This window comes from Amblyomma maculatum, chromosome 2, assembly GCF_055883805.1.
Source record: "Amblyomma maculatum isolate TAMU_Amacu chromosome 2, ASM5588380v1, whole genome shotgun sequence".
Taxonomy (NCBI): Eukaryota; Metazoa; Arthropoda; class Arachnida; order Ixodida; family Ixodidae; genus Amblyomma; species Amblyomma maculatum.
In genome coordinates this window covers 158,148,593-158,164,712 of record NC_139345.1, presented here as the reverse complement: position 1 = coordinate 158,164,712, position 16,120 = coordinate 158,148,593, and the positions used below count along the sequence as shown (strand labels likewise).

General features: G+C 46.5%; 1 protein-coding gene across 6 annotated transcripts in view; it reads right to left on the bottom strand.

The window, feature by feature from the left end:
* Positions 1 to 6,155: 6,155 nt before the first annotated feature.
* LOC146200263 (coiled-coil domain-containing protein AGAP005037) overlaps positions 6,156 to 16,120 on the bottom strand; it is a 344,563-nt gene continuing 334,598 nt past the window's right edge. For all 6 annotated transcript variants that reach the window (XM_084595461.1, XM_084595456.1, XM_084595457.1 and 3 more), the window contains one exon: positions 6,156 to 12,457. In XM_084595461.1, coding sequence (XP_084451587.1) covers positions 12,224 to 12,457 — 234 coding nt within the window. In that variant the 3' untranslated portion in view covers positions 6,156 to 12,223. The remainder of the gene's footprint in view (positions 12,458 to 16,120) is intronic.

Below are 16,120 nucleotides of genomic sequence, written 5' to 3'. Positions count from 1 at the left end.
GTTCTAGAACGGCAGAGCGTAGGTGTTGGCGAACGACGAGCAAGTGCTCAGCACCATCAGGTCGCATGTTGCGGCGGTATAGCGTATTCCCATGAAGGAAGAACAGGGCGAGGGAAGAGTCACGGCTGTCTGTGCGGAGGCGGTCGATAAGAGAACTGAGGGTTGGGTCCAAGCGCTGTTCGTCAGCTATGTGAGAAAAGTCCGATATAGAGAACACACAGGGGTCCGACTCGTGGTCAGTAGAGGAAGGGGGATCGACGGGATAACGGGACAGACAGTCTGCATCCTGGTGGAGCCGGCCTGATTTGTATACAACGGAAAAGGTATACTCCTGCAAGCGCAGTGCCCAGCGGCCGAGGCGGCCAGCAGGATCCTTGAGGGAAGAGAGCCAACATAGGGCGTGGTGATCGGTAATTACAGTGAATGGTCGGCCAAACAAGTAGGGTCTGAATTTTCCAACGGCCCAGACGAGAGCCAGGCACTCCCGTTCCGTAATCGAATAGTTCTGTTCCGCTGATGACAGGAGACGACTGGCGTAGGCAATCACGCAGTGTTGGCCGCGTTGTCGCTGTGCAAGAATGGCACCAATCCCGTGGCCACTGGCGTCGGTGCGAAGTTCCGTCGGGGCAGACGGGTCGAAATGGGCCAACACAGGAGGATTGGTGAGAACAGCGATGAGGGTGGAGAATGCGTTAGCCTGCTCTGGTTCCCATGAGAAAGGAACGCCTTTCTTCAGGAGATTGGTGAGAGGACGAGCAACAGCGGCAAAGTTTGGGACGAACCGGCGAAAATAAGAGCACAGTCCTATAAAGCTGCGGACATCACGGGGTGAACGGGGAGATGGAAAAGCACTGACAGCACGAATTTTGTCAGGATCGGGTTGCACGCCGGTGGAATTCACCAAATGGCCAAGCACTTTAAGTTCGCGGCGACCAAAACTGCACTTCTTTGAGTTCAGTTGAAGTCCGGCACGGCGGAAAAGTGCCAAGATGGAAGAAAGGCGACGAAGATGGCTTTCGAACGAGGGCGAGAAGACAATGACGTCATCCAAGTAACATAGACAAGTCGTCCATTTGAAGCCGCGGAGTAAGGAGTCCATCATTCGTTCAAACGTAGCAGGGGCGTTGCAAAGTCCGAAAGGCATAACCTTAAATTGGTAAAGACCATCGGGTGTGACAAAAGCTGTCTTCTCGCGGTCTTGTTCGTCAACAGAAATCTGCCAGTAGCCGCTACGAAGGTCGATAGAGGAAAAGTAGCGGGCTCCATGTAAACAGTCCAAGGCATCGTCTATTCGCGGCAGCGGGTAAACATCTTTCCTTGTAATCGTGTTCAGATGTCGATAGTCGACGCAAAAGCGCCAACTGTTGTCTTTTTTTCTAACGAGCACGACAGGAGAAGCCCAGGGGCTGTTCGAAGGTTCGATGATATCGTTGGCCAACATCTTGTCGACCTCCTGCTGGATGACTTGGCGCTCAGAAATGGACACACGATAAGGCCTCCGATGTACAGGTTTTGAATCGCCGGTGTCAATGCGGTGAGTCACAACTGATGTTTGGCCCAGAGAACCGGCAGCAAAGTCAAAAATGTCGGAGAAGGATAACAAAAGGTTGTGCAGGTCCTGAGCGTGTTCGGGGCTGAGGTCAGAGGCAATCATTGCGGAAATAGGGTCGGTAATTGTGGTGGGGAGTACGGGTGTTGGAAGGACGCTTGAATGTGGGCCAGGAGTGAGTGCACAAATGGTGCAGTCTGTGAGAGGAGATAAGGTAGCAAGGGATATTCCTTCGGGGAGAACTTGGGGTGACAGACTGAAGTTCAGGATAGGAAGGTAGGTGTTGTTCTGTGTAACGCGTACGATGAGATGAGGAAGAACGACGTTGCGGTCAAGAAAGACCTCGGTGATAGGGCAAGCAACATAGTCACCGTCAGGTACAGGCGGGAAAGGTGACAGAGGTAGGTAAACAGCAGAGTCAGGGGGCAGGCGAGCGAACTCGGTGGAGCGAAGGCGGGGTGTAGATGGAGGATGTTCTGCGCAGACAGGTAAGTCCAAACGAAGAAGGCCGCTGGAACAGTCGATAAGGGCAGAGTGGGCCGTTAAAAAGTCAAGGCCGAGGATCACATTGTGAGGGCACTGGTTGAGGACGGTGAACAAAACAGGGATGTGATGACCGGCAAGGGTGACTCGGGCAGTGCACAGCCCAGTGACGGCAGCAGTACTGCCATCGGCAACACGAACGGTGGGCGAAGCGGCGGGGGTCTGTACTTTCTTGAGGCGGCGGCAAAATGATGAGCTCATGATCGAGACTTGGGCACCAGTGTCAATGAGGGCAGAGACGGGAACACCATCCACGAGCAGGGAGAGGAGGTTACAGGGCGAAGAAATGGGCAGAGGATTTCCAGGTCGGGGTACCAATGCAGCGTCACCTCCGGGAGCTGCATCGGCTAGTTTCCCGTGAAGCGGCCGGCAGAGGACGGCGAGGAACTGCGGTTAGGAAGAGGTGAACGGGAACGGCGGGCTGGCGGCGAAGGAGAGCGACTGGACACAGGAGGAGGCGGAGTGTTATCGGTGCGGGGCGGCTCATAACGAGGCGTGAAACGGAGGTGACCGTAATCGGAGTAGCGGTCAACGTAAGGGAAACGTCGAGGTGGTGATGTCCAGCGGCTGCGGCAGTGGCGAGAGATGTGGCCAACACGTGAGCACGTGAAACAGATCGGCCTGTCGTCAGGGGTGCGCCACTCCTCAGGATTGCGGTATCGGTAGCGTGGCGTGTAGGTGTTGCGGGGCGCAGCGTGGGCGACCATGGGAGGGATGGGGCTCGAACTGGGGGGTTCCACGTTGTGGCTATAGGGGGCGCCCAAGTTAGCAACCTCTTGACGAACGACGGCTTGAATGAGGGATACCGTCGCTAGGTTACTGTCCGAAGAGGGCGGGTTGGATGCAGCAGGAGCGAGCGCTTCCAGTTCACGACGCACAATGCGGGTCACATTTTCAGTGTTGGAAGGCTGCCTTAGGGTCGGCAGATCCTCGCACGTGGAGCTAGGGGCAGTGTTGGGGAGCCGATTGAAGCGATGTGCAATGCGTTTGTGTTTGGCCTGCTAGAAATGTCGACAAACTTGCAGAACGGAGTCAACCGTAGAGCAGTCCCGACAGAGTAGAAGATTGAAGGCATCGTCGGCTATGCCTTTGAGGATGTGCCCCACCTTATCAGGTTCTGTCATGTCTTTGTCGACTTTTCTGCAGAGGGCCAGAACGTCTTGTATATACGTAATATAAGGCTCGGTAGATGTCTGGGCACGTGTGGCGAGGTCCCTCTTGGCGGCGAGTTGACGGCCAACCGGTTTTCCGAACAGGTCACGGAGTTTTTGTTTGCAAACATCCCAAGAGGGTATATCTGCTTCGTGTGTTTCGAACCACACGCGTGCCGTTCCGGTAAGGTAGAAGATGACATTGGCCAGCATCAGCGTGGCGTCCCACCTGTTGTGCTGGCTAACACGCTCATAAAGTGAAAGCCAGTCCTCGACGTCTACCTCATCTGTACCGCAGAATGTGCCAGGGTCACGGGGGTGGGCTACGACGACAGTTGGAGTTGCGGAGGTTGATGGAGCCGCGTCGGTTGTCATCGTAACGGTTCCGATGTGACGGCCACTGCGGAGATCCAGCGTCAGATTGTGCCGAACCCGCGACCTCCACCAAGATGTTACGGGGATGTACTTAATGTGACGGCACTGCGATGGGCTTAACTGGACGCAAGACTTCAGTAGCCGTGCAGAATCCGCTCTCTCAGCGTCGTTCTCTTTTTCAACGCTTCGTCGTGCCTGCGTTCCTTGATCGTCGTCTTTGTCAGTGAGCACATCACTTTGGTCTCGCGTTTCCCGGTAACAATATATATATATATATATACATACACATAGGACCTATTCATATCGGGTTACTGGACATGGGAGTTGTGGGAGTGATGGGAGTAGCAGGAGTCGCAGGTTATGTGCGTTGCAGAATGTGGTCAGCGCCCACCGTTGTGGGGAAAATGCGGATGCAGGCTAAAAAGACGTTCCGGTAAATAAAAGAATGTACGCAAATAAAAAATTAAAAAAACACTTCCCGCACAGGAATCGAACAATAACCTCACAGATAACACCGCCTTTCAGCCCAGCACGCTAACCACTACACCACGGCGATTTTTTTTCCGACATGGTATTGCGATGGTTAGTACGCTTATATTTGTCGTTTTCTTTTGCTACTTTGCTGTTCCGCACTTTGCATCTTTTTCTCAAGTGCGGTCGTCTTTCGACAATTGCCCTGTAAACACGCTCAACCGTTTTGTTTTTCTATCACCACAGATAGGCAATATCATCTATCATTCAAACGTATCAGTTTTTTGCACGTACACCTAAGATTATGCGAATATGCTACGTACTGGCTATTTATTTCGCCGTGTTAGAGCGCATTTTTCTTTCTGCTACAGAGATATCTCGCACGGAGCCGCTTGTCATATATCCCCTTTTAACTTCGCACGCTGCCAGCGGAGCAGCGGCAACAGTATTTCACTTCCCATCACTCCTTTTGCATATGCAAACCCTTAAATAAGCATCGCTGTTGATATGACCAGATATCAATGAATGGTTTGGTGGGCGGCGACGTGTGTTTTGAGTTATGCTCGAGCATACTTATGTTCATGTGGAAAGGCGAATTTATTCCCTGCACTTCCGTATTGCAGACTCGTCATCAGTTACAGATATGAACGTGCGCCATAAGGTTGGAAACGTGCAGCGATTGTTGATTGTAATTACCGCATGCGCTCACATGAGCGCATGCAGAGACCGAATACAAAATAAACTTTCATGTTCATTTCATTCAAATTTAAAAATGGCTTTCTTGTTTTTAATTCTTGATTCAATTTAGCTGGGACACCGCATGCGTATATCAAACTTTGCTTTTTCAACCTTGAATAAACAAATCCTGATTAGGGAGCCCATCCAACTCCTGTATCATGGTAGACAGGACCTATTCACAACTCCGATAACTCCTAATATATATCCCTCATGTGATATACAGGAGTTAAAGGAGTCTGCAAAGGAGAAACAGGACCTATATGCATATCCTGAGCGTCCTCCTACTAGTTCTGAATGCTTCTTTATGGGTCCTTTATGCCCCATTTCGGCTCCTGCATACTCCCATATTTCATACGGGACCTATTAAAACCGCAAATAGGTTTTTTCAATAGGGAAGGAGAATTAAGATGAGCTACTCGCTATGTCTAGCTATGTTTAATTAAAGACGAGACATCTTCTTCTGGTTGTTGCGTGATTGCCAGTTGGGGCGCCGAGTGCGCGGCGTCAGCCAGCTTCGAGGGTTGCTAAGCAACGGATCTGGCCTCCCGCCACGCGAAACTCCTCGTTCGTGGCCAATGTAGCCTTCGTTATAATACGGCATTGCAGCGCCGCCCCGCGTCGCCGCCGTTTTGCAACAGCGGCGGCTGCACGCCAGCCCGGCCTGTGGGCACACTACCCCTATTTTAGTTCACTGAACCAGCGTGTCTGTACAGGGTAGCGGTACCAAAACGATCTTAGCTGGGTAGCTATCGTTGGATCAGAAGACGTCATTTTGGGGCACTAGATTTTGTTGGTCTGACATTGAAGTTGCGGAAAAAAGACACAACGACAGGACCAACATGTTCTTGAAGCTTTCATGATGCGGGAGTCCTGCTTCCTGAAAGAACAGCGTTTCTTTTGCTAAATTGAGCATGCGCCTAATTGTTTAGAAGCATCGCCACTGTGCAATAAAGGGACGCTCATCGCGCCAGCTAAGGTGAGCCGCAAGCGTTGCGGTTGGCGGTCTTCCACGCTTGGCCAGAATGGAGGAAATTAAGCTTGCTGGGGCAGCAAGTCTGTTACCTCTGCATGCAGTCCTCTCTTTTCTTGTGAATTTGAAAATATTTTCCCAACGTTAGCATGTTCGTCAAGGTGCCATGCGGAGACTGATAACAGTGCTCTCATTGCAAAAGGCCTGCAATGCACCTGGGTATTGGTGTTGTCGTTACCCCGCAGTTGACGCAATGAATAACCGCCTCCTATAGCCATTTGCGGCTGCTAGCCTCACCTGCATGGTCAGCTTGGAACAGCACACTTAGGAGCGTTATTGTGAGCTCAGGCAAAAAGGCTGAACAAGACGTGACTTTTTATTTTGACAAAATTCACAACAGACGTTATCTTACATTCTAATCCGCATTCCGGTATCAATCAATATTAAAGAAAACACGAGTACACACTGTACTTAAGATAGTAGCGACTATGGCAAGTCGGAGAGCACCTGAGACGAGCAATATAATATAAACGCCACCTGCTTAGGCATATACGAATGACTTTCCGTCCATTGCATTCCACAGTCTAAAAATAACGCTCCAGCGCGGCCTATCCACTAACGGAGTAGGTTATCCGCAAGTCGCGCCAACTAGTTTTACACGAGAAAAAATCGCTAGTTTACGTATGTACACACAGACATAGCATGTAAATGTTAACCTTGTCAAATCTGTGCACTGTTATGAGTACTGCTAAAAACAAACATAAAGGAGACATACCAAACTCGCTTCCACATCACACTTTGGTCGAAGAGTGGCCATGTCTTCTCAGAAAGAAATCATGCTCGTGAATAGACGAGAAGTACATTTAAGAAACGTTTACCTCGTCTGCTCTTTACATAGAAAGTCCATGAACATTCCTGAAAGGACAGGGTAACCAGTCTAGAAGGAGCATTATTATTTCAAGCAAATTCTTTTACCAGCTAATGATTTGTGACAGTATTAAAATGTGTCATCATTTATGACACTGTTTTCATAACTTCAGTTTTATCCATTATATAAACAAAATAAGCACAATGTAATGTGAATTCACATGAAGTTACATGAGCAACACTGTGCCACTCCTTTGAAAGTAAAGGAGGTATGCAAAAGTTTTAAGCGGCACATTTTTGTGCGCAAACTGCCTAATGCATTCAAACTTATTGCTCAAGATTGTCTTCAAACCCTGGATGCCAAAGGTATCTGTATACTAACAAAGGAACTCATAGGCCATGCCAGGCTCTCGGTATGCATAAATACTCTCATATGTATCACATAAACAGCAGAGCGAGAAATTGCGGACATTTGTGGTGGTAAGCAGACAATAAATGACCTGGATGTACAGCAGCCTCTTGAATGTCAGACAGCGAGATAATCTCCAGAACAAACGGCAAGCGTAAGTAGGTGGTGGCAAACAGGTTAAATAGGATTACTTGCGCATCACATGATGGATGTGGGCACAAAGATACTTTGAAAATTAAGTAGCTGCTAAAACGGACAACAGATGGAAGGACAACATGAGGCTCAAACCGACCTCCGAGTAAGCGTTCATAGTAACATTTGTCTCATGTCATCCAACAGAAACAATTTGCCTAACAGTTGAGGTGCATGTGTGCTGAAAAATGTGGTAGTGCACCTACGGTAATTTCTTTGTTCAATGCAATTTGCACATACCTTCAACGTCTGACAGATTCTACTGTGATCTGCTTTTCATGTTAGCTAACATGCATTAACAAAGCGATGATTTTTTCAACCAGTTAAGAAATTTAGCACTCACTCGCTTGTTAAGAAGAGAGTTACAGATTTTGAATTGAAACACGTTTCCAAGTTAAATAAACGAGATCTGATGACAAAACTTTGCGGCCACTTTTCTTGTAATCACGTAAGGTCACATGACATAATATGGTGGTAAGAATTCCAAGTAGACAATGGAATTGTTCTTTAAGTGCTCTAAATGTTGTACAAGTAATGCTCATTGAGGAGGACCATCACATCACATTTTACAGGACGAATACAACTGAATGCCCAGTGCGTGAGTCATGTCTTGCGAATTTTGATGACAAATGATTTTTAGGCGTGGTCGTTGAAGACAGGCAAAAGAATCTGAATATATAAAGTGCACGTGAACCCAGAATACTAGGGCATCAATTTCCTTGCAGCTTTACAAAGTGGCTTTACAGAAATTCCATCGCCAGCCGCACACCTGTAAAGACTTTCTACATTCAGTTTACGGGTTTGAAGCATACCTCATTCCCTGCAGCATTTCCACAACTTGCTTCGCACTGTAATAGACTCATGAACAGCAAGGCCATGCGTGCGGCCAACAGGCATTGGAAAGAACGCAGCTAAGAATTGGACACTGGCAATAGTATGGCTCGACTAAAAGGTGCCTAGGCGTACAAACAATGCCACTGCCGTGCCAATAGCTTATCAACACGTAACAACAACACACGCTAAAGTGAAGCGGGAACCCTCTGAACAACTAGTTTTCTTGCTGGAGTATAATTATAGGATACTATGTACTCTCAGGTAAGTAGGCAAGGACTGGAGGCAGGTACTTGTGGAAACATGTTGGGTTAGACAGGTTTGTTAAATCAGTTCCTTTTTCTTGTACCATGAGAGTAGATTTAGTAGGAAATACATACAATGTAGAATTTAAGGAGTGATATGGGAAAGAAAACTTTGGAAATGGGAAGAAATATATCGACAGCAAAATTATGCACCCAGGAGTGACTAACAGTCCACGAATGCTGACCGTGACATCAATCAACAGCAATAAAGATAGGATCAACCATTGATGGTGTATTGAATACAATAATGCCAGAAACATTTCAGCTGATAAATTACTATTATGGCACTGTAAACCAAGAAGACATTAATAAAGTTCACACACGAGTCATGAATATACATCATTGTATCTTCACCAGTGAAGCTTGAGGGCTGTTGCAATAAACAAATGCCACTGAAGTTGTTAACAGCTTTGATTTTTGCTAGTGAAAAATTTAGTCTAATGGCGATTTCCACTGGTCGCGCTGGAGCAGGATTTCTTGCCCCGCGATGACGATTTCGAATTCCACTGGTCGATCAAGGTAAGTTGCGCATATGCCACTGGTTGCTTAGAGCAACTCGAAGTGCTCCAGCTTAATCTGCCAAGCAGAGTCGGATCTCACCGGAACTTTAGTCAACGATTTCGTAACCTCCAGAGGATAGGGGTGTTTTTCGCCTGCTTTTAGTGGTTTCAGAAATATCTGCAGGGGACATTTACTGGACATTGCCATTTTTTTCGAAGTGAGCCTATCTAAACTTGTCTCCAGAGTTAACTGTCTGTGAAATCAAGCTGCAGATTTCCGCGCCCCCAACTGTTTATCAGCCACAGCACATCAGGCTCTAAGATGCGACTTCAACTTCGGAACTGGTTCAGCATTACTTACGCCGAACACGCTCTGCGTGTTCGATTGGTCGACCAAGGCTGATTCGCTCTGCAGAGGTTTCGGTCTTTCTGTTCCAATTCGGGTGCCAAGCTGCAGTTGAGCAGTAGAAATTGCCGTAAATTTCAGTTTTCAGGTTAAACAGCTTGCTGCACCATGACACTAATTAAGGATACTGATGACAACTGGATAAGTTTCTTTCACACAGGCGTGATGAATACGAGGGTAGTAGAAAGAGTGATCAGACATACCAGTGCTTTTCGCACAATTTATCACAGCTCGAGCCCCAGATCATTATTATATAGCACTCAATGACAGGAATGCAAGACCACAAAGATAATGATGAAAGGGTGTACAATTTCACTTTCTTTAGTTTCATCAATAAAGAAATTTGTGTACCCTAAGTTTCCATTACTCATTTCATGTATTCGTGACTCTGCCACTATTTGTGGCGGCTTCATGCCGCAATAAAGTGCTCAACTGAGCTTACTGGAAATATGCAGTACCAAACAGCATTGAATGACCATCATTGTTGATTCAGCGCATTCCCTTGACGGGCTAGACTGCCTTTCTATATAAAAATTAGATATAATGGGTCGTTTCTGATCCCCTTTACTTTTAATGATGTTCTTTTGGTCCTAATATCTGCTTCTTCTGATTTCAAAACAACCTTTTTTCTTCAGTTGCCTTGAGTGCTTGCTGACAAGCTTTTTTAAATTTAGGATGCATAAAAGAGAAACAGCACAACATATTTTTATTTCTAAGTCTCTCTAAAGTGATTGCGTTTTACGCAGCTGAATGTGAGCTTCACTGATGTTGGAAGTTCACTGCGCATAGTGCATACCACTTAAGCCAAGAAATACGCATTTGTATTTAAAGAAGTCTTTAGGTCGAAAACATGTGTACATGGTAGCAGCACGGAATTTAAGACAAATCTATTCAAACACAAAATAATGCTTAGCGAGAGCCCCATGTCAGTAAAAATAGGAAGGTATTCTAATGAAACTAAGATATTTTGGGCAAAAATGCATAAAGCCATTCAATTATTTGTGTATGTAATTTGATGTCATTTCTGTGACAAGCATGTTACTCAGGTGAATGAGCGTTAAAAGATTATTCGCTTATTTCAGCTAGTGTTGACAAAAAAAACTTTCTGGTTTTCCTTCTTCAAAACTCCAAATCAACAGACAAGAAAACAAAAAAAAATCACTACAGTGGTAGATATCCGAGACGAGGGTCACACTTCCAAGGTTGTTCAAAGGACCAGTGAAAATGTGGAACAGTATCTGAATGCCTTACATTAATATGTAAATGTTCTGGCCGCTAGGTATCTTAAACCTTGAGGGGTGTTCACAATGCCCCAGCCCTGAAAATAGTTTCCAGACCCAAACCCAGCCAAAATAACATGTACAAAATTTTGTCAATTTCTGTCACTTAACTCTCAAGACAGTGGTTTTCAACAGCGTTGCGTGAATATGGAAGGAACAAAGAGATGATAAATAGGAAAAACAAAAAGCAACATCACTAGCAGGTAATGTTCGAGCTGAGGTGCCCGGGTGTGAGTTTCAAACCAAAGTGCGGGGTTCTATAGGATGGATGCCTTGTTTCAAGCACTGATGTCCATGGCTCTTGCAAAGCTATTATTTTTAATAATTGGGCGAGGGTGCAGTAGCGACGCGATAACAAAGCCGTCTGCTGTGCCAGCCGCGTTCGTATTAATGCAAAGTGCAGGAGGATTTTTTTTTCATCGGAAAATTGTGAGCACTACGGTAACTAACAACGACAATGTGTGACAAAGTACGCCCCTTTCGAAACAACTTCCTGGCAATCCACGCACGGCGTTCACTGAAAGCTGCCCGATGGACAGCGCAACGTCGACAGCGTAAGCGTCAAACAGCATTGAGGGCTCTCGCTACAAGTTTATGTGTATATATATCTATATCTATAGCGCCATTCTGGAAACTTCACAGTACCACACACACTGCTCAAAGTAGAACCTTTCACTCCTTGTTATGAAATATCGCCTCAGCGCAGCAGCTACACCAAAGGACACGCCCGCTCAACGAGCAGGGAGAGAAAATGGCGTGTAAAAAAACAAAACAAAAAGAGTACGATGCCGAGGCAGCGCGTGATATGCGGACGTGGCCGCCTCGTCGTGGACAGTTCTGGCCGCGTCACACGCGAAACGACCACGTCGCGTAGGCGGCCGAGGGCTGTCTTCGAAGAGGCACGGCGAACGCTCCCGGATAAAAGCCTCGTCCGCAGTCGCGTGGCCATCTGAACTCCTGTACTTTTGCACAATGCGCCGTCACCGGTCCAGACTCAAGCCTCCAAAGTTGCAAGCACCGCTTTTAACGCTCATCTCGCTCGTACGCGGTATGTGTCGACTGGCATAGCCAGGTATGCGATATGGAAATGGGGCTTTATTCAAAGCAGCGTCTCGTGTCGCAACGCTGCCAAATGTTTCAATTGCACTTCCCCTCGGCACTTGCGCTGGTGCGCACGGAATGGATGCTACAACGGCGAGTGCTGTGGATACGAAAACATTAACTTCCGACAATATCACTGCTTTACAGGGAAATCTATTCCCGTCCCTCAGTGCTATTGTTGTATTTACCGAAACGTCAATAATGGGTGGAAGAGGGTCCAAGCGATTTCGCTTGCATGCAAGCATCAGCACCAATAAAAGCTCGAAGTATTTGAAACAACACACGGTGGAATCGAAATTCAGATGAAAACCTAATCGTTCTGATTCTTTTTCTTCGAATCGCGCACCAAATCAGCAAAATAAACAATCTTGCCACGTGGTTCCAACAAAACCTGTATGCTTTAGCGATCCCCTCGTTAATGCAATTCCCTTCTGTGCACACTCAGCTTTCGCGGTGCCTGTGACCAGTGCTCCTATGGCATTAGTTGCGGGGGCCCCAAGGCTCGAGATATCCAACAAGTGCTGCCAATCTATCACTACAGTATGTCCGTCTCGTAGATCTTGGCGCCCGTGCGCAGGGCCGACGACGGCACCGCCAGGTGGGTGAGCGAACCGGACGCGCCGGCACTGCCCAGGGAGAGCGATGCTTTGTGCAGGATGTTGCTCTCGCTGCCGGTCTTCTTCAGGTCCGGCTTGGGCGGTGACAGGCGTTGGAGAAGTTGCAGCCGAGCGTACTGCTCCTGCAGCTGGCGCTGCTTGCGGAGCAGCTCCTGCAGCGGGAAAAAAAATCACACACTTTGTCATCTGGGGACCGTGGTTGCTTTTTAATGCAAACTTTGGCTAGCTTAAAGAGCGTAACGAATGAGCAACTAGCTGCGCTCGAAGCAAAGTGTGAGAAGTGAGACAAGCTCACGCAGTTTTCGCAACCAGGACGGCATGGAAAAGCTTATGTTCCTCACTGTTGGAGGCGAATTGAGGCAATAATATGAACTTAATTAACTGGCACGTTACGCGCGGAAGCGCAGAACCACGACATCAGCTTCTTGGCTGTGTACCTAGACTATTAGGAAATTAGACTTTTCCACGCTTTTAGCGTTCGAAACCGGCTGCGGGAATCTCTACATTATGTCACTGCGACACAAGCCGAGGGCCACAATGTCGAAGGCTCGTCAAGCTTACGCGCTTATTTACAGCCTGCCTGAAATAGTCCGTGCCTGTGGCGTTTTAACGACCAATTACCCAAGAAACACGCTGGCAAATAGCGCACCTTCCCTTATAGACTCTTAATTTTCAACTATTTATGCTTTAAAACTACTGCATAACCACAGGTATGGTTCGTGGAATGACATAATCGCAATGCAAGGATTGCTTTTTTAAACCAGGTAGCCCCGGTGATACACCATGGCGAGTTGAGTGCAAAGAGAAAGATATTGCGATGTTCCAAGAGTCAGTTATACGCTGTGCTCTGGCTCTACTGCCTGCTTTTAAAGAGGTAGGGTAGGAAGATGACGTCTTATTGCCTGCACACTTCAGTTTATATACAGCACCTGCGCTGAAACTGAAGCAGCGAGTTTTTTCACGTACACCGGCAGAAAAAATGGTCTAGGAAACGACAGCTACCCGCCGCACTGGTTCAGTGGTTAAGGCGCTCGGCTACTGATCCGGAGTAGCCGTGTTCGATCCCGACCCCGGCGACCGCGTTTCTATGGAGGCGAAACGCAAATGCGTCCGTGGGCTGTGCGATGTCAGTGCAAATAAAAGTATCCCATGCTGTTGAAATTATTCTGGAGTCCTCCACTACGGCACTTTTTTCTCCCTCTGTCTCGTTCCTTTGAATTCCACTTTCGTCCCTTCCCTTGCTGGAGCGGTTTAGGACATGCATGATACTGCGGCATTCCTTTTCTATAAACCAGTTTACAATTTGGTTTAAACAAAAAAATGTGCCATTCGGAAAGTGAAAATCGGGAGTAAGTTAAGTAAGTAAGTTAAAGAGGCATAGTTAAAAATTTCCATAGTTAGAAGTTCGTTGATGAATACTGACGTTTCACAACATTTAAGCAAGGTCAAACGTTCAGGGCATCTAATGAAATCCGACCGCCACAATCAGTGATTAATTTTCAGAAACCTGCAGTAGCATATTCTGTGTTCACAAAGTCAAACTGTCTTGTCTTCAGTCCACTAGGACACTTGAGAAATAATAAATTACGGAATACAAAAGCGAAGATACAAAATAGCACCGTGTACAGTATAGTCGTCCATTGGTAACTTAACCTGGAAATGTTTAACGCTACAACCTTATCTTTTGCGCATAGCCCGACTGTACTGTTCAAGGAACTAGTAGGTATTAATGGGACGTCAATTGTCTAAGTGAGGTTAGCAGGAGAGGTGAAACATGCACACAAGTATATGAGTGGCCATGTTCAGTGTTAGAAAACTTTGAAAGATCGGCAAAGGTAGCTAGGTGCTGGACCGCCTATTATAGAAATGTCGCAGAATAATTCTACAGTATTAACTAAAAGGTGGCAGTTATAACTGAGTTTAAGAAGCGGTAGAAAGTAAAAGTTGCAGGAGCCTAGGTTCCTGCAACTGGTCACGTTGTTGATACATTTCATAGCTTATAACTAGAGATTTCTGAGCCTCTATCACTACATGGATGTGCCAGTCAGTAAACACAGTACAGTTGTTCTGACGGGTGGCTTCTATACGGTAAAGGTCGGCAAAAAGCTGGCAGGAGAAATGGCTTTGGGTGGCTATGGTATATATATTCTAGGATTAGTGGGGGGAGGTAGTCTGGACAACTAAATCTACGGATCATGAACATCTTTTCCCGCCAGCGAGTGAACCGGAAGTAGGCGTGGAAAACCCCTAACAGACCAAAACTGAAATAGTCGTCATAGCAGCACGCTCTAACTCTGGCATCGTGCAAGATTTCAAGGTACATGAGATGTGATCGTAAGATGATAAGGCCTCGATTAGGCTTGGAGACAGGGCAGAGGAAATAAGTAAGGATTAAGCACAGCAATGAATTAGTGCCATAAAGTAAATTAGGAAAACTATGGATCTCGCGTCTCTCATAGCCAGAGTCGGTTTGGGACGTTAAACCACACAAACTAAACCAGAATTAACTTAGGATCTGCAGTAACAGAACACATATTGTTATGTAATGTCGTACGGCTACGGTAATTTTCAAGCAATGTACAAACATCAACAAGGTTTGCTCAACAGAAACGGAAGCAGAATATCTAGACAATTTGCTCATGCAAGGATTCTTTGAAATATGACAGCGGTTCCAAAGTCACTGTAATCCTTAAAAGAAAAGTTAATAAATTGCTGATCAAGAACAACGTCAGGTAAGTAGTAACAATATATCAAGAATTATTCAACGAATGTTTGAATTCGTTATTATGAGAACTGGGCCCGTATTCCGTGTTTGCGTCGTTTTCAAAGTGTCGCTATGTCACGTGGCCTCGAGCCATCTGATTGGTCGAAACTCCGGAACCAGATGTTGCCACTACGGAACTGGAAGAGGTGGCAACATCGTGTTTCGGCGTTTTTACCAATAAGATGACTCGAGGTCACGTGAGATAGCGACATTTTCGATAAGGACGCAAACTCGGAATACGGGCCCTGGAGTCAGAAAACGTGTGTGGAAAAGCTAATCGATGCTACCATAGCGATCTGCGATTTGCGGATCGCATTGCTTCATTGATAAGTAGTCAGGTGCCGAATTGGAAAGCATGATTGGTGACGCAGGTGGCAAACCTAAAACAGCGGCAGCAAAAATTAACACGAAGCAACCTAATTTGAGACTGTATTTAAAGGAAACGATAGTTTGAAAAAAAATTCGGGACACTTCAGCTCTGCCCCTTGGCATATAGCGATAGCGTTAATGCAGCCTGTGCATGGGTCCTCTTAGCAATTCTTGTATGCGTGTGCATTATGCAGCTGACTTAATCACAACTAACCTCTTAATTTGCGCCTCTATTGTATAGCACGTTATCAATTAGCATGTGTGATACAATTAAGGGGAAGCATGTGTTGTCAGCACCTATCATATCAAAAGTTTCAAGAAGATATGCAACCTGCTTGCCAATCAGCATCCGGCCATGTCACCAGTCAACTTACCTGTCAGAGCAATGCCCTAAACCTTCACTCACAACGTCAACAAAGCTAGATTTTGTGCACAACAGACCCTTCAAAGCTATTGCGTTAATAAGCAGTTCAGCATAAAATAGCATATGGCTGCTTATGGAAACCAGTGACCCGCCAATCCAGGCCGCGAAAGTAGGGTAACTAGGATATTAAGAATAGGTGGAATACATTCGGCGGGTCTTCTCAGCTGATGAAAAATTTCGGCAATATCCTTCAAACAAAATGTATATAAAAGGTCTATCCTACTGGTGCTAATCAGCGGTACAGAAGCTGCAAGTTAA